At 41.1% G+C, this 18,475-nt stretch overlaps 1 protein-coding gene across 2 annotated transcripts in view; it reads left to right on the plus strand.

The window, feature by feature from the left end:
- The window catches only part of HDAC1 (histone deacetylase 1), a 32,026-nt gene that overhangs the window by 1,508 nt on the left and 12,043 nt on the right, over window positions 1-18,475 (plus strand). The window contains exons 1-3 of one of the 2 annotated variants that reach the window (XM_070384714.1): window positions 5,516-5,659; window positions 5,963-6,075; window positions 18,099-18,216. In XM_070384714.1, coding sequence (XP_070240815.1) covers window positions 6,001-6,075; window positions 18,099-18,216 — 193 coding nt within the window. In that variant the 5' untranslated portion in view covers window positions 5,516-5,659; window positions 5,963-6,000. Of the gene's footprint in view, window positions 1-5,515; window positions 5,660-5,962; window positions 6,076-18,098; window positions 18,217-18,475 lie in introns of those variants that run through there. The other variant, XM_005906205.2, reaches the window with a different exon arrangement.

Here is an 18,475-nt window from a genome sequence, read left to right on the forward strand (position 1 = left end):
AAAGAAACATTTGTTGAGATGTCTGGGGGATATCCCAAGTAGAGGTGTCCAGTAGGCAGTGGCCATTCAGGTCTGCAGTTTAGAAGACAAATGAGAAGATAGAAATTTTTGATGATTGTCAGCATACATACATACAGCTGATAATTTTAGTTACAGAAGAGAATGCAGTTACCCTTGTATCCCATATAAGAAGTTGTATAGGGTGAAAAGAGAAGAGGGTCCAGGGTGGGATTCTAAGGAGGTGGGCTGAGAAAAAGTCTAGTGTTCTTCATGCTCTGTACTCCTGGGTATGTAGAGTACATTTGTACATTAGTCACCGTGTACTGGAATTGCCCATTTACTTGTTCATACTTCTTACAGACAGTGAACTCCTTAGGGAAAAGGATCATGTTTTGTCTACCTTTGTATACGCGGCCCCCCTAAACAGTGCCTAGCTCGTAGTAGATTCTCAAAAAATACTGTTGATAAAGTGAATAAAGATACAGAGGGAATGACTTGAGATGTAAGTGAACCAGAAAGTGTTGGGTTACAGTAGCCAAAAGAGGGAGGGAGTGGCCAAGTATTGGCAAGAACTGTTTCCTGTGCAGCATTTAGAACTGAAGTTAAATTACTGTAGACTGAAGGGATGAGTGAAGAGGAGGCATTAGATTGAACTCTTTTTTTTAACGAAACTTTTTTTTTTTTTAATCATACCATGTTGTGTGTAGAGTCTTTGTTCCCAAACCAGGGATTGAACCTGTGCCCCCTGCAGTGGAAGCACGGAGTCTTAACCACTGGACCACCAGCGAAGTCCCAAAAGGAAGCTGTTGAGACAGAGAGAGGGTTGTTGATAAAGAGGAGAATTAGTGGCTGAGAGTTAAGTATGTGCAAATTTTTATGGAAATTAGGGAGAGGTTGAAGATACTGGGGAGAGGGGCTAGTAATGATGGAGGTCCCTGAGGAGAGATCAGGTGAGATGGAAACCAGAGCACACGTAGGGACACCCCTCTTTTAAGAGGAAGTTCCTTTGGGATGAGAGGGTAAGTGGCAAGAAAAAGCATGTTTGAAGGAGAGAAGATGGAAAGTGGAGGGGGCTTTCAGGAGATAGGAAGTAAGAAAATATTTTTCAGGAAGTAAGAAAATATTCCTTTTCGTGAGAGTAGGGGAGGGCAATTGGGTAGAATAGGAATCTTGAAGAGAGATAGCTGTTATGAAAGAGGGAGCAAGTAAAAACATTTGAAGGATTGCTGGGCAGTGGTGAGGGTCCATTTGAAGCTGGAGTCTGTGACTTCATAGCTTTATCAGTTTGCACAGTTTTTTGTGATCTCCACATTCTCAGTTTAAAAAGAGAAAAAGTGGAAAGACCTCCACCTTTAGAGAAGGGTGATCTCTTCCTTTCTGAGAAACTACTTGTGAGTTTCTCAGTGAGGTCACTAGTTTGGGGTTGAAATTTGGTTCTGCTGCTCAAAAGCTTTGAAGTATTGGGCAAGTCATTTTACCTTTACAGGCCTCAGGCCTCTCCCCTATAAAATGGAGAAACTATGAGAACAGTGCAGAAAGCCCTTTTTAATAAAGTTTTAAAAAGTTTAAAACAGCTGGACTGGTTCCAAGACCCCATCAAAAGGATGCTCAGGTTCCTTACATAAAATAACATAGTACAATAGGCCCTCCTTAGTCCAGGGTTAGTGGATGGGGAGGGCCAACTCTTATCTATAAGGATTATTTTTTTTTAAGTCTCTCAGCAACCTGATTAAAAACTGTTAAAAGACAGGATAATGTGTTTGGGCCCCACCCTCAGATACTCCCTTAGCTTTCTAGATAAGTTATCTCAATTCCCCAAGTCTTAACCTTGGCTGGATTCTGTGTTGATAGGCAGGGGAGTTACTAGGGATCAAGATCTATACCAGAGAAATGGGTAAGCAGGAATCCAATTTATATAACATAGCAATGACCTTGTGACTCTTGACTGCCCACAAGTGGGATCTGCATCTTGAAGACTTGGACTTACCTGGTGGCTCGGATGGTAAAGAATCTGCCTGCCATGCAGGAGACTCAGGTTCAATCCTTGGGTCAGGAAGCTCCCTTGGAGAAGGGAATAGCTACCCACTCCAGTATTCTTGCCTGGAAAATTCCATGGACAGAGGAGCCTGGTGGGCTGTGGTTCATGGGATCACAAAGAGTGGGACACAACTGAGCCACTGACACTTTGACTTTCTGGAAGTCTCAGCCAGTGCCTTGAGAACGTGTTCTACCCAACCCCGTGGTGGTAAAGTTGTCTGAGGAGCCCTGGGAACAAACGTCTCTGACTGCCTTCCCTCCTACTGTATCTCAAAGTCTGTCTGTATGGGACTGTTGAATGCCGCTACATGCTGTGCTCTGGCTTGTGACTGCCTGAGAACACAGGCCTCACTAAAATGAAGAGGATGAACACTAGGTATTCATTAGGTGAACACTAAGGAAATCTAAAGTATGGACTTTTAGTAAATAATTATCAATATTGCTTCATTAATTGTAACAGATACTTTCTAGTTAACTAAAATGTTAATAGAGGAAATAGTATAGTATCTAAGAACTCTGTACTTCTTAGCAATTTTTCTGTAAACCTAAAATTGTTCTAAAGAATAAGGTTTATTTAAAAAGAGAGAGGGACTTCCCTGGTGGTTCAGTGGCTGGGACTCTGCACTCCCAAGGCAGGGGGCCTAGATTCAATCCCTGGTCGGGGAGCTAGATCCCACATGCCGAAACTGAAGATCCAGTGCTGCAGTAAAGATCTAGGATCCTGGGTGCCGAAACTAAGAAGACCTGGTGCAGCCAAATAAATATTTTAAAAAATAAAGAGAGAAAAGGATGAGATCCTAAATATTCAACTGTTTAGCAGTTTCCTATTATCACAGGCCATGTCTGTTTGTGCTAAAGAGAAATGGAGTACAGCTTGGATGCTGTTGGTGGCATTCCCCACCATGCATTGCTCCCTGGAATGAAGCCTGTTTCTGGCACTACTAAATCATTGATTAAGAGGTTGGGACCCTTTGTTTCACTGGTAATGAAAGATCTGCCTCATCCTAGTGAACTTCCAAAGAGAGAACTTTGGGTGTGCAATTCACATGATTTTGAAATATTTTCCCAGGAACTTTCTACCAGGTAGACTACAGAGCCCTTTAGGTTAATTGCAAACTGAAGTAGGTACCTGGGAAACCTGATAAAGTTTTTTTTTTTTAATTTTGAAAATTTTGAACACCCTACTTGGGCATGTCTCAGTTCCCCCAACTAGGGATCAAATTCATGCCTCCTGCATTGGAAGCCCAGAGGTTTAACCACTGGATCACCAGGGAAGTCCTGCTAATACAGTTTTTAACATCCTGGATTTGGAGTTAGAAGGGTTGACACTCATTCATTAGCTGTGTGATCTTGAGCAGGCACATAACTCTCTGAGTCTCAGTTCATTTCCTTGAATCTTTATTCAGTCTGTGTGATGTACAGGGCATATTTGTCCTTGCCTTCAAGGAACAGTCTTGTAGATATAAAATAGATATGTAAATAATTGAGATACAAAATTAAGTGCCATATATAAATTGCATGCAGAGGAAGAGACCATTTATTCTGATTAGGACTATGGCTGGAGCTTTAGCTGAGCTTTGTAGTGTGAGGAGGATGCTCAGAGAAGGAATGACGTTCCAAGTCAAAGGAACAGTCTGAACAAAGGATACTTTGGTGTGAAGGTGAACGCGTTCAAGAAGCTGATAATAATCTAGCATGTTCATAACAGAGATTGGCAGTTCAACTCAGTTCAGTTCAGTTGCATCTGACTCCTTATGACCCCATGGACTGAACTGTAGCACGCCAGGCTTCCCTGTCCATCACCAACTCCCGGAGCTTGCTCAAACTTGTGTCTGTTGAGTCGGTGATGCCATCCAACCATCTCATCCTCTCATCCCGTTCGCCTCCTGCCTTCACCCTTTCCCAGCATCAGGGTCTTTTCCAGTGAGTTCTTCACATCAGGTGGCCAAAGTATTGGAGTTTCAGCTTCAGCCATCAGTCCTTCCAATGAACATTCAGGACTGATTTCCTGGCTGGACTGGTTGGATCTCTTCGAAGTCCACGGGACTCTCAAGAGTCTACTCCAGCACTACAGTTCAAAAGCATCAATTCTGCAGCGCTCAGCTTTCTTTATAGTCCAACTCTCATGTCCATACATGACTACTGGAAAAACCATAGCTTTGACTAGATGGACCTTTGTTGGCAGAGTAATATCTCTGCTTTTTAATACGCTATCTAGGTTGGTCATAGCTTTTCTTCCAAGAGATCGGCAGACTTTCCGTAAAGGGTCAGATAATAAGTATTTTAGGCTTTGTGTGACTGGGAGGGCTTCCCAAGTGGACTAGTGTAAAAAACCCACCTGCCAATGCAGGAGACATAAGAGATGTGGGTTTGATCCCTGGGACCAGAGGATCCCCTGGAGAAGGAGTTGGCAACCCACTCCAGTGTTCTTGCCTGGAGAATCCCATGGACAGAGGAGCCTGGCAGGTCAGACATAACCAAAGTGACTTAGCATGCATGTGCCACATGGGTGGGTCTCTGTAGTAACTAGCTACTCAACTCTGCCATTATAATGTAAAAGTAGTCATAGATGATAAAACTAATGGGCATTGTTGTATTCCAATAACATCTTATTTAGAAAAATCAAGCAACCAGTTGTATTTAACCCATTTGCCTGCTAACGTCTAGAGCAGAGTGTGTGTGTGTATATGTATGTGGTGTGTATGTTGGGGTAGGGTGGTTGTGGTAAGAAGTTGGAAAATAGATTAAGAAAGTCCTATTGAAGTTGTTCTTTATTCTTTATCCTATAGAAAATGGGGAACCATTAAGGACTTTTGAGTAGGGGAGTGATGTTATCAAAGCTGTATATTAGGAAAATAACTGGTGTGGCAGATAGTTTGAACTGACAGCAGAGGGACCAGTGGAAGGTTATTGCTATGGATAAATGAAGAGATGGTGAGTTTATGGGGCTTCCCTGGTGGCTCTGCCAGAATCCTTGCCAGAATACTATGGACAGAGAAGCCTGGCAGACTACAGTCCATGGGGTCACAAGAGTCGGACACGACTTAGCGACTAAACAACCAACCAACCTGGTGGCTCAGTGGTAAAGAATCTGCCTGTCAGTGCAGGAGACATGGGTTCAGTCCCTGATTTGGGAAGATCCCACATGCCTCGGAGCAACTCAGCCCATGTGCCACAATCACTGAGACTGCTGTGTAGAGCCAGGGCACCACAGCTGCTGAGCCCACATGCTGCATGCCGTGGAGCCCGTGGTCCACCACAGAAGGCACTGCAATGAGAAGCCTGAGCACCACAGCTAGAGAGTAGCCCCATTGTCCTCAGCTAGAGAAAAGCCTAAGCTGCAGTGAAGACCAGCACAGCCAAACACAAAATGAAGGGATAAGATAATTTTTTTAAAAAAGAGATGATGAGTTTAGTCTTTAATCTATAAAATGGGAATAATACTCCCTGTCTTGACTATTTTCCAGGGTATTTGTGAGAATCCAGTAAGAAAGTGATTGCAAAAGTGCTTTGACACCATAAAGTGTTCTGGTGTGCAGGAGGTGAACTGTGACTTACAGTAATTCTGAGTAGTGATGATTATTCTTTCTGTTGTGGGAGTGAATTCCTTGGAGACAGTGAGGTGAGTCACCTCACTGGCCGCTGTTCCCCAAGTAGCTTTGGACTGACCCCCTCACACTGTCTAATGTCTTTGGGTTCCAAGGGAAAAAACTGGGCTAGACAGACATCCTTAAGTGCTCCTCTCACCACGGCCCCCTGCTTTTCGTTGTCTTCTGAAGTTACCCTTCCTTGAGGTGGGAGAGAATCTTGGTGCCTAGAATGAACCAGACAGAATTTGCCTAGAAATTTGTTGTAAAAATCTGTGGGTTCTCCTGGGAGTGTGTGTCTAACTGTGTCACTGAAGCTGTCACTCTTTCTTCTTCAGGGGATGTTGGAAATTACTATTATGGACAAGGCCACCCAATGAAGCCTCACCGAATCCGCATGACTCATAATTTACTCCTTAACTATGGTCTCTACCGGAAGATGGAAATCTATGTGAGTTACTGGGAACTTCACCCCTCCCTAGCCTCTTCAGCTCTGGTTCCCCATACATCATTCATTGTCTCATTTTTTTTCAATTACTCATTTATGAAATGTGTTGAGTGACTGTTACGTGGCAGACATTGGATAGAGATTCTTTGTTTTTTAAGGTGCTCACTCTAGTGCTGGTGAACAACAAATTGTACTACAGTGTGCAACGATATAAAAATGTATAAGATTCAGAGATATTGAGGCAGAACGTGGAAGGGAGCCTTGGAATGTTTCCTAGAAGTGATAGCTAAGCAATGTTTTAAAGATTAAATAGAAATTAGCCTGAAGTTCAGGAGGGGACTAGCATTCTAGGCTGAGGGAAGAACATATACAAAAAGGCAGAAAGGTAGGAACAATATGATGTGTTTAGGGAAATAAAGTAGTTTAGTGTGCAGGTATTGCTGCAGTATAAAGTTGACAAGTGTGAGAGAGGGGAGCTAGAGCTGGAGAGGTCAGCAAGAATTGGATGTGCTATATTAAGCAATTTGGCTGGGCCAGGGTAAAAAAATCCAGTCCCTAAAAACTAAGTGATTGGAACTGTGTTGAAGTAGATACCAAGTCTCTAGTTACTAGAGAGTATGGACTTTCTAGCCATTTGGCCTGGCTCCAGCTGATGTCTTTTGCCACATCTTCCAGCTTTCCCTGATGGCTCAGCAGGTAAAGAAATCTGCTTGCAATGCAGGAGACACAGGAGACATGGATTCCATCCCTGGATTGGAAAGATCCCCTGGAGGAGGAAAATGGCAACCCACTCCAGTATTCTTGACTGAAAATCCCATGGGCAGAGGAGCCTGGTAGTCTGTAGCCCAAAGGGTCACAAAGAGTCGGACACGACTGAGTGACCAAGCACATAGTGGTTTTTAAAGAGAAGCCAGAACTCTGGATTATTACGTAGAATCTCCAAGGTTTAAAATGTTGGCCCAAGTTTGTTTGAAACATGTAGGAACAAAAGTACATGAACATATCTGCGGGCCAAATTTGGTCCAGAGTTTCCCAATTTGAACTTTTCTGGAGGCTGTAAAACACAAAAGAAGTATTTATTCAAAACATCTTGCTTATTTGTTTGGCTGTGCCGGGTCTTAGCTGTGGCACACAGCACCTTCCGTCTTCTTTGCGGTGTGCTGGGTCTTTAGTGGCAGCATTCAGGACCTTTTACTTGCGGCATGCAGGATCTATTTCCTTAACCCAGGGATTGAACCCAGGCCCACTGCATTGGGAACGTGAAGTTTTAGTCACTGGATCACTAGGGAAGTCCCAAGTGAAGTATTTTAAATGAGAAATAGGAATAGGCATGCATTTGAGAAGCAGGGAGGCTAAGTTAGGAGGATGTTGCAAGAGTCCAAATGAGAAAATAAGGAGGGGTTGGGGGCCTGTGTTGCCTTATGGTTAGAGTGTAAGGGTTGTTGAAGTCTGTGCTGACAGCTTAAGTAACCTAGCAGCAGCAGCATCCTTCCCCACCATTCCGGAGACTGAAAGGAGATGAATCTTCTGTCTCAGGCAGCCGTGTCATGTCTCTGGAGCCCCTGGAGGCAGCTGGGAAAGCAAGGAGGGAAGGTAGATGGAGGAGCAGATGGAACTGGGACCAGAGAGCATTTTCAGGTGTGAAGGGCATCTGGGAATGAAAAATAGAAAAGATAGCAGAGGTTTTCAGGGACTCTAGGGAACAGACTAGCATTTAGATACAGAGAGGGTACCTGAATGTGGAATGGTAAGCACCAAGGCTCCACGGGGCTGCCTGTTGCACATCTCAGCCATGCTCACCTGGCCTGTTTGCCCCCTTCCCTGCCACTCCACCCTCAGAACCCTCCATTTCAGCCAGATCAGATTCTGCCTCTTTCTACCCCATTCTGATGGGGAAGATTATTTACTCCACCTAGTCATATCTTTCTCATTTTCAAGAGTTGCATTAAGCACTGTTTCTTTTTTTCATCCAACAGATTTTTGTTGAGTACTTGTTATAACCCAGGGACATTATTAACCTCCATGAGTGATACTGAGATATTAATAATAAAAAAAGGGTCATATCTTTAAGTGAGAGGAGAAATTAACTAACATTTATTGAAGATGGCTAAGTACCAAGCCAGGGCTACTGTTATTTACTTAATCTTTATAGCAACCTTGATTTGAATCACTCTCCACTGTGCCTACCCTACACTCTATTTTTATTAAAGAAGAAAGCTCTTCCTAGCAACTTCCTAACAGATTTCCCTGTAAGTCTCATTGGGTCATTTGCCATACTTAGACCATTCACCAGCAATTTGATCCTTGGGGCTGGATATACCCAACCAAATTGAGATCTGTTAAAAAGAGGGAAGGGGGAGAATAGCTCTTTGGGAAGTAACTAACTGTGGCTGTCATAGGAGACAATAATACCTTATTGGAGATTACTTCATCTGTGTGGTATTCTTATTGTAAACTAAAGCAAAAGCCCAGTGTAATCTCTTGCTGAAATCTCTAGACCGTGTTCTCTTTCATGTGATCTTTTTCCTTTTCTGGTTCTATCTTTTTTTTCCCCCTTAAAAAATTTTTTTTTTTTTTAATCTTTTGACCATACTGCAAAGCTTGTGGGATCTTAGTTTCCCAACCAGGGATTGAACCTGTACCCTCTTTACTGAGTGTGACTCTTTAGTCCCCTCTGTTAACAGCGCTTCTCTGCATTGATCTCTTCTTTCTTCTCCTTTCTCTGGGCTGTGATCCTAGCATCCCTTTCCCAAAGGACAAATAGCCATTTATTTTAGTGTATGCCCTGAAATTAATGGCTTTTGAGAGTTACTCCTGAAAGAAATTCCCTGGACTTCTCCTTGCAGAAGTTTCTATACCTGAAGGAGACAGGTTGAAGTCTTTTTCACACAATTTCACCTTCTTGGGTTCCTTCTCCAGTTCTTTCTCTGCACATCTAATTAATCTCTCCCAGAATCAAATCCTCACTTTTCATCCAGGCATCTTCCTATTTACATAATTAAGAATCCTGCTCTCTTCCTTGCCTTGGATGCTGATTTTGTATATTCCCAGGCTTCTTACTCATCGCCTTCTGTTCCTTTTTTTAAATGTTTTTATAAAACATTGAGTAGATATGAAAGAATTTTTATAAAATATATGTAAAGTATAAAGAATCACGTTATTATTAATAGCACCTTGTTTAAGAAAAGAAATGTTTCCATGACTGTTAGAACTCCTGTCTGTCCTTCCCTGATTCTGTCTTCCCCGGAGTTAACCTTTGCCCTGAATTTGGGGTTTATTATTTCCTTGCTTTTCTTTATAATTTTACCAGTATGTATCCTTAAATGATACATATTTTACTTTTACATGTTTGAATGTTACATAAATGGAGCCATACAGTATTTATTATGTGACTTGCCTTTTTTGCCCAGTATGTTCCTAAGTCATTCATGTTGATGATACATATATTTATTTTCACTGTATTTCGAAAGACTACACCACAAGTTGTCTATTTTATTGGTATTGGTGGGCATTTGGTTTGTTTCTAGTTTTGAGCTATTACAAACAATGCTGCTATGAACATTCTTTTTAAAATATTTATTATTTCTGGCTACACTAGATAGGAGTTGCTGTGTGCAGGCTTTCTCTAGTTGTGGCAAGCAGGGTCACTCTTTGTGGTGCATAAGCTTCTCATTGCAGTGGCTTCTCTTGCGGTGGAGCATGGCCTTTAGGTGTATGGGCTCAGTAGTTGCGGCCCTCAGGCTCTGTTGGGCTCACCAATTGTGGTACATGGGCTTTGTTGCCCGGTAGCACATGGAATCTCCCTGGACCAGGGATCAAACTTGTTGTCCCCTGCATTGGCAGGCAGATTCCTAGCCACTGGACCAACAGGTAAGTCCTGAACACTCTTGAACATGTCTCGTGGTGCATATGCTTGAGTTTCACCAGGTGGTGTGCTCGGAGGATATAGGCACACAGTCGTCCTTATTGCTGTTTGGCATGCACATAATGCCAAGATGGTATTTCTCTTGTTACTAGTGCAGTTGAGGATCTTTTTACAGATTTCCCTACTGAAGTTCCCATTCAGGCCTTCTGCCCATTTTTCTTTTTGATTGTCTGGTTATTCTTGTGTTTCTGTTGTAATTGGCCTTTAGATGCATAGAATCAGGTTCATTGTTTTTCTTGGCTTATGAACATCCAAAGAAGATTGACGCTTGGCCATCTTTTTAAAAAATTTACTTTGTTTATTCATTCACTTTACTTAAATATTTTATTTATTTATTCTTTCTTAATACTTAAATATTTTAATAATGCAATGAACATTCATATTCTTACAACCTGATCACGCTTCTAAATTTTGTGATTATTACTCTTTTGCTTATCATATTATTATGTTTATCATGTATATATGTGCCTAAGCAATATATAGTGTTTATGTACTTGTTCTTGAATTTCTTAAAAAGGGTAGCCTGCTGTGTGTAGTCTTCTGGGACTTGCTTTTGTCTCACAATATATATAATTACTAAAATCTATCCAACTTGTTGCATATAGCTATAATTCTTTCATTTTTCTCTGCTGAATAAGATTTTATCATTTCAGTATATTGTAATTTATCCATTCTCCCATAATCTTAATTTGTATCTCTGTTTTTTTAAATTTATTCATTGTTTTGGCTGTGCTGGGTCCTCATTGCTGCGTGTGGGCTTTCTCCAGTCGCTGTGAGCAGGGGCTACTCTTCCTTGTGGTGTATGGACTTGTCTTGTTGCAGAGCGTAGGCTCTAGGTGCCCGGGCTTCAGTAGTTGTGGCATAGGGGCTTAGTTGCCCCTCAGCATGTGGGGTCTTCCCAGACCAGGGATTAAACCCATGTCCCCTGCATTGGCAGGCAGACTGTCTACCAATGGACTACCAAGTAAGTCCTGTATCTAGGTTTTTAATGTTAGGACCAGTTTTTCTCTGATACTCTTATACATGTCTCTAAGTGTATATATGCAAAATTTTCTTATGGTTCTTCATCTGGGGGCAGAATTTCTGGACTGTAGGATTTGTGAATATTAAGTGCCCAGTTGTTTCTCAGTGTGGTTGAATGAACTGGCAATATATAACAGATACCTTGATTTACATCCTCTCTTATACTTGGAATTAGGCTTTAAATTTTGCCAATCAAATGGGTGAAAAAAAGAACTATAATTATGGTCTTGATTTGGTTTTTTTGGGCTGTACCACATGGCACATGGGATCCCAGTTCCCCAGTTCCCTGACCAGGAATTGAACTTGTGTTCCCTGCATTGGAAGCATAGAATCTTAACCTTTCGACTGCTAGAAGTCCCAGTCTTGATTTGCATTTTGCTAGTGACCAGTAAAACTGTATGTCCTCTACTATGAAATATCTTTTCATTTCTTTTGCCCATTTCCTCTTGGGTCATTTGGCTTTCTTTTTCTTACCAATTTATAGTAGTTTTACCTCTCTCTCTCTTTTTTATTTTTGGACCACGTGGCACGTGGGATCTTCGTTCCCCTGCCAGGGATTGAACTTAAGCCCTCTAAATTGGAAGCGGGGGATCTTAATCTCTGCACCTTTTCCACCAGGCAAGTCCCCTGGAGTAGTTTTTTGTTTTTTCAATGTATTTTGGTATATGTAGTTCATTGTCAGTGTACTGTTATAAATATTTTCTACTCTGGTCTTTTTCAATCTAATGTATCCTTAATAAACAGATTCTTAATTGTAACATAGTCATATTTATTGTTTCTTTTAAAAGTACTTTTATGTCTTAAGAAATGCTTCCCAACCCTTAAGGTGTTCTCTTATGTTAATTTTTTAAAAATCTTTATAGGTTTGCCTTTCACATACAGATATTCACTTATCTAGACTTGACGTTTTAACATGATTTGAAGTAAAGAAACCACTGAAACCTATATTCTCCAGCTGATTGATTGAAAAGTCTGTTGTTTCCCCACTGAGCTAAGTGCTACCACTTTTATATCTGAAATGTCAATATTTATTAATTTATCTCACAAACACGTATTAAGCACCTACTTTGTGCCAGGTCCTATGTTGGAGTCTGTTTCTGGGCCTGTGTTCTCTTGACTTTGCCTCTTTATTGCCCTGGCCAGGCTCCTCTGTCCATGGGATTTCCCAGGCAAGAATACTGGAAAGGGTAGCAATTGCCTTCTCCAGGATGCTGTCACTACAGTGGCTTAATTATAACAGCTTTTTATGAGTCTTAATAGCCAGTATTAAATCCTCCCACTTTGTTTCTCTTTTTTAAAAAATGACTTGCTTTTTGTACTCGGAATAAATTTTAGAGACCTGGGTTTGATCCCTGGGTTGGAAAGATCCCCCAGAGAAGGGAATGGCAACCCACTCCAGTATTCTTGCCTGGAGAATTCCTTGGACAGAAGATCCTGGCAGGCTGTAGTCCGTGGGATTGCAAAGAGTCAGACACAACCAAGCAACTGACATTTCCTCTTGCACTTGTTAATTTTAGAATTAACTCATCAATGGTACAAACAAATCTCCTAGGATTTTGGTTGAAATTTCAGTGACTCTGTGCATCAGCTTAGGGTGAATTGATATCTTGAGAATAGTAAGTTTTTGAATCCATGAACATTGTATATATCTCCATTTAATTACGTCTTTTTAAATGTCTTATATAAAGATTTCCTTTAACTTCTTTATTATGAAATATTAACACAGAAAACTGCATAAAACAAATGTCCAGTTTAACAAATTGATGTAAACATACACATGAACACTGGCTAGTTCAAAAAATAATAAAACATTGCTGGTACCTCAGACACCTGCATGTGTTCCTTCCTGATTGTAGCTTCTTCTTTTCCCCCAGAGATAACTAGAATTCTGACTTTTCTGTTAATTGCTTCCTTGCTGTTGATCATAATTCAACTACCTAATTATCCATTTTAAAATAATATAGTTTAATTTTGCTGAATTTAATATAAATGGAATTACACAATATGTATTTTTTGTGTGTAGTTGTAGCTTGTTCATATTAATTACTGTATAGTAATTAATTATAGAATATACCACAGTTTATCCATTCCACTGTTGAGGGGGAGTTGAGAATTTGGCTATCAATATAAAGTTTTATAATTTTCTCCATAAAGGTGATGTACCTCTTTTACTAGATTTTTTTTCCCCATTACTTCTTTTTTTAATGCTATCATAAACTGTATCTTTTAAACTTTTTATTTATTTATTTTTAGAATTTAACACATGACTTTTCCTTTTATTCATAAGTTCTGAGTATACATTTTGGTGTCACAAATTGAACTTTTTATTTTTAATTGTTTACTGGTATATAGTAGCTCAGCTGGTAGAAAATCTACCTGCAATGCAGGAGACCCTGGTTCGATTCCTGGGTTGGGAAGATCCCCTGGAGAAGGGATAGGCTGCCCACTCCCATATTCTTGGGCTTCCCTGGTGGCTCAGACTGTAAAGAATTCGCCTGCCATGCAGGAGCCACGTGTTCAGTCCCTGGGTTGGAAAGATCCCCTGGAGAAGGGAATGGCAACCTCCTTCAGTATTCCATGGATTAAGAAGCCTGGCAGGTTACAGTCCATGGGGTTGCAAAGAGTCAGACATGACTGAGTGACTTTCACTTCACTTCACATAAAAATTCAATCCTTTTTTCTTTTTTTAATTATTATTATTATTATTAATTATTGTTGTTTTGGCCACACCCCATAGCATGCAGGTTTAGTTCCCTGATAAGGGATCTGACCTATGCCCTCTGCAGTGGGGGTGCTGGAGTCCTAACCACTGGACTGCCAGGGAATTCTCAGTGCTGTTCTTTTCTATTTCAGTGTATGTCCAAGGTCCCTGAGGATCTGATTCTGCTATTAGTTGTTTCTCTGACGTCTTACCTCTGGTGCTTTGTTTCCTTGTGTGTTTTGTGATTTTTTTTGTAATATTTATTTATTTGGCTGTGTTAGGTCTTTGTTGCAGTATTCAGAATCTTCTTTTGTGACGCACAGACTCCCTAGTTGTGGCATGTGGGCTCAGTGGTTGTGGCATGTGAGGTTAGTTGCTCCATGGCTTGTGGAATATTAAGTCCTTGACCAGGGATTGAACCTGCATCCCCTACATTTCAAGGGGGATTCTTAACCATTGGACCGCCAGGGAAGTCCTCTTTTGTGATTTTTGATTATGAGGTCATATTCCTTGAAACTTTGTGGCCTGGGATGAAGATGGTTTCTTAGGCTGAGATATGCTTTTACTTTGTAAAAGAGGCAGCTTTTGAGATTGGCTTTGTCCTTCAGAGGTATGGGATAGGGATGAATTTCAAATAGTAGAAAGGCTTAATCAGAGTCACTGTGGTGGGAAACCCTGTAGGTCTTGTTGAAGAAGAGTTATTTTCTGGAGGATTATGTTTATGAAAGAGGGTAGGAGGGAGGATTAGATTGGAAAAGGAACCTTGTAAAGTTCCTTGATTACTATTGTTGTTCAGTCGCTCAGTCGTGTCTGATTCTTTGTGACCCCATGGACTGCAGCACGCCACACCCTGTCCTTCAGCATCTCCTGGACCTTCCTCAAACTCATGTCCATTGAGCCAATGATGCCATCCAACCATCTCTTCCTCTGTGATCCCCTTCTCGTCCTATGCTGGACTTTAAAATTGAGTTTAAAGTCCCCTTGATTACTATGCTAGACTTTTAAATCTTTTCATTTGTCATTGAATGTTCTAGAAGAGGGCATTGACTTTTTAAAGATTTTTGTGACACCATTATGGAAGATGGATTGAAAGAGGGTTAGACTGGATATTAATGGAACGGATGAGGAGACCAAAAAAATAATCCAAATGAGAGTTAATTTATTATGACAACAGATTTTTATTGAGCATTTGCTCAAGCTGTACAGGTTCTTAGTTCCCTGACCAGGGATTGAACTTGGGTCATGGCAGTGAAAGCTTGGAATCCTAACCAAGGTCGCCTGTGAACTCCTCCCCTGTCTTGTTTTTGTAGAATACAGTCAGACCTGCTTCTGGCCTCCCAGAGTAAAATAAGCAGCTCAATTTCTATACAGGTTGAATGTGATGACAAGGAAGTACAGGGTTCTCAGGGGAACACTTCAGAGAGTTACTTAACTGAGACTCTGGGGGTCAAAGACAGCTTTCTGGGAAATTAACTTTTCAATTGCAACCTAAAGGTTGCATAGAGGATGTGAAGAGAACAGTATTCTAGGCCATAGCATGTGCAAAGGCCTAAAGATGGGAGAGAATTTCCTTAGAGAACAGCTAGTAGAGTTGTGCTCAGCAGATTGGTACAGTTGTTTCATGAGAAAAATTCAGCCTCTCAAACATTCTTGTTTAAATGACGAATTATTTTTAAGAACTTTATGTTAGTATCCAACCTTTGAAATAAATGGAATTTAACCCAGAAGACCCTGGCATTTAGGCCCAGATTTCCTCACTAGTTTTTATTTATTTGTTTGTTTGAAGCACCAAGTTAGCTAAACTACCTCAGGCTCTTCCAAGTGCTTTGAATTTGGTGTTCCCTAGGCTAGAGCATAAAATATTTTAGGAAGATTCTAGAGAGGTGAGCAGGGACCCAATTATTTTGGTTTTTCAAGTCAAACTAAAGAATTTGAGCTTGATCTTGTGAATACTGAAGCCACTGAAGGGTTTTAGAGGGGAGTGACATGATTCAGTTTGAATTTTAGATTACTCTGGCTGTACAATTGAGAATAGATTCACAGTTGTTAAGGTTAAGGGTGTGATACCAGTTAGAAGATTGTTGCCACTATCCAAGCCAACGTGTGTGACCTGGGGATGGAAGTGGACAGGTTTGACAGAGACATTGGCAGTAGTTTCCAGAGAAGTTGAATGTAGCAGATGAGGAGTCAAGGGTGATGCTCTGACTTTTGTCTGGAGCAACTGACTGGATGGTGGGGAGAATAGGAAACCTGGGAAAGAGGAGCAGAGGAGAAATAAGGTGGTGGATGCAGTCAATGTTATGGAGGGGGGAAAAAAAGAACCATTGTGGAGGTATAATGAAAGGGATTGGCAATGGATTGAAATAGAAGGCAAGAAGGACAGAGTTAAAGATGACACTTCACTAACAAAAACAGCAGAAGAGTAGTTCTGGAAGTTAAATTTGAATGCTTCTATGTTCTCAACAAGTTGTTATGTCCAGTAGAATTTGAAGTGCCTGTAGGATTTGTGAGTGGAATTGGCTGGGAAGCTATTGGAATTATGAATCTGAAGCTTAGAACATTAAGATGGAGTGAAAGTCTGGGCAGTCACCTATCTAGAAGGGATCACCAAAGCAGAGCTTTGACAACATTGTCAAGAGTGCAAAGGGCTTAGTATAGTGAAAACAACTTAGTATTTGGATCTAGTACTTGCTTCTTTCACTATGGGTTTGTTTTGTTTTTTTAATAAAGCAGTGTCTGTCTTTTTCTAAGATTTGTTTATTTATGTCTGCGCTTGGTCTTCACTGCTGCTTTTGGGCTTTCTCTGGCTGTAGTGAGCAGGGGCTGCTCTTCATTGCAGTGCACAGGCTTCTCACTGTGGCGGCTTCTCATGTTGCTGAGCACAGCCTAGGCTCAAAGGCTTCAGTAGCCGTGGAGCTCGGGCTTAATTGCTTTGTGGCATGTGGGATCTTCGTGGACCAGGGATCGAACCTGAGTCCCCTGCATTGGAAGCAGATTCTTAACTACTGGACCACCAGGGAAGCCCCTGTTTTTCATTCTTAATATTTTCATCAATAAAGGAGGATTAAATGAGAGTCAGATAGTATCTAGAGCCAGACCTTTGGGTTCTTATTCCAGCTTACTAGCTGTGTAACCTTGGGCAAATTATGTTTAACCCCTCTCTTCTGTAGTTTCCTTACTGCAGAGTGAAGATAATAATAGTATAACTTTAAAAGGTTGTCTCATGCTGGATAGCAATAAAGTGCCTGAAACAGTGGCTGGCACAGAGTAAACAATTCCTGTTAGCTGTACTGAAAATGCTTTATAAACTGTAAAATATGGGTTAATAGAAAAGAAGAGGGTTATCTTTGAAGGAGACCCACTTTTAAGGGATGAGAGGAAGAGAACTTTTATTTTTATTAAATTTTTTGGCTGTACCAACACAGCATATGGAACTTCCCCAATCAGGGATTGAACCCACGCCCCCCGCAGTGGAAATTCAGAATCTTAACTACTGGACCACCAGGGAAGTCTTTTTTTTTTTTTTTTTAAGTAAACATTTCTTTGGGAGAATTTTTAAAAAGAGGACAGGCCGAATCAGAATCTTGGGATAACCAGGAAATTATTATGTCAAAGAAGTTTTGTTTTTTAAAAATATTTATTTATTTGGCCTTACCTGGGCGCAGTTACAGCATGCTGGATCTGCATTGTGGCAGGTGGGATCTTCAGTTCAGGCATGCAGACTCTTGCAGCATGTGGGATCTAGTTCCCTGACCAGGGATCGAACCTAGGCCCCATGTCTTGGGAACAGAGTCTTAGCCTCTGGACCCCCAGGAAAGTCCCTCAAGGAAGTTTTTATCGGGAGGATGTGGTCAGAATTATTGGTGTGGTGATGATTTATAAAGGATTTGCCATCTGTTTCAGTCAGTACTAGTCACCTCTTCTTCTTGAACTCTTAGAGCCATTTGGCCCATAGTTGTATATTGTTATAGTTAATATTGAAGTCATAATTTGTAAAACAATTTACAAAGAGATTTAATAATCTCATCCACTTCTCACAACTTTCCTGTGAAGTAGATGATGTTATCTCTATTTGGTAAATGAGGAGATTGAGGCCCAAGCAATAGACTTGCCACCACAGTTAAAAACTTAAAACAACTTTTTAGATTTAAAAAATGGGAAAAAACAAATAGACTTGCCTAAGCAATAGAGCTTGAGTTGCAGTCTAGGTTGTGAGATACTGAATATATTTTGATAATCTTGTTTGCTTAACTAGATTGTGAGTATCTTGAGGCCTGAATCTAATCAGTAATTTCTTTTTATCCTGTGTAGCTCAATGCTGAGTGAAGACTGGCCATGGTCAAGAATAACATGCTTTTTCTCCCCTCTGTCTTCTAGCGCCCTCACAAAGCCAATGCTGAGGAGATGACCAAGTACCACAGTGATGACTACATTAAATTCTTACGCTCCATCCGCCCAGATAACATGTCCGAGTACAGCAAGCAGATGCAGAGATGTAAGTGCATTCTGTTCCCTCTCTACTCTGAAGCCCCATTAGGTCCCCCTTCTAGTTGGAGAGACTCACCCTCCCTTCGCTTGTATCCCCCATTCAGGTGACACCTGATTTCCCTGCTTCCTAAGGGTACCACAGTGCTTCTTTTGTCTCAGGACGGGCTTTGTTTCCTGATTGTAAGGAATAGAGACTGAACATTGTCCAGTTAGGTTCACAACACCATCCCCCCCAAACCATGATTGTTGTAATGGAAAAAGCACTG

Source organism: Bos mutus, chromosome 2, assembly GCF_027580195.1.
Source record: "Bos mutus isolate GX-2022 chromosome 2, NWIPB_WYAK_1.1, whole genome shotgun sequence".
NCBI lineage: Eukaryota > Metazoa > Chordata > Mammalia > Artiodactyla > Bovidae > Bos > Bos mutus.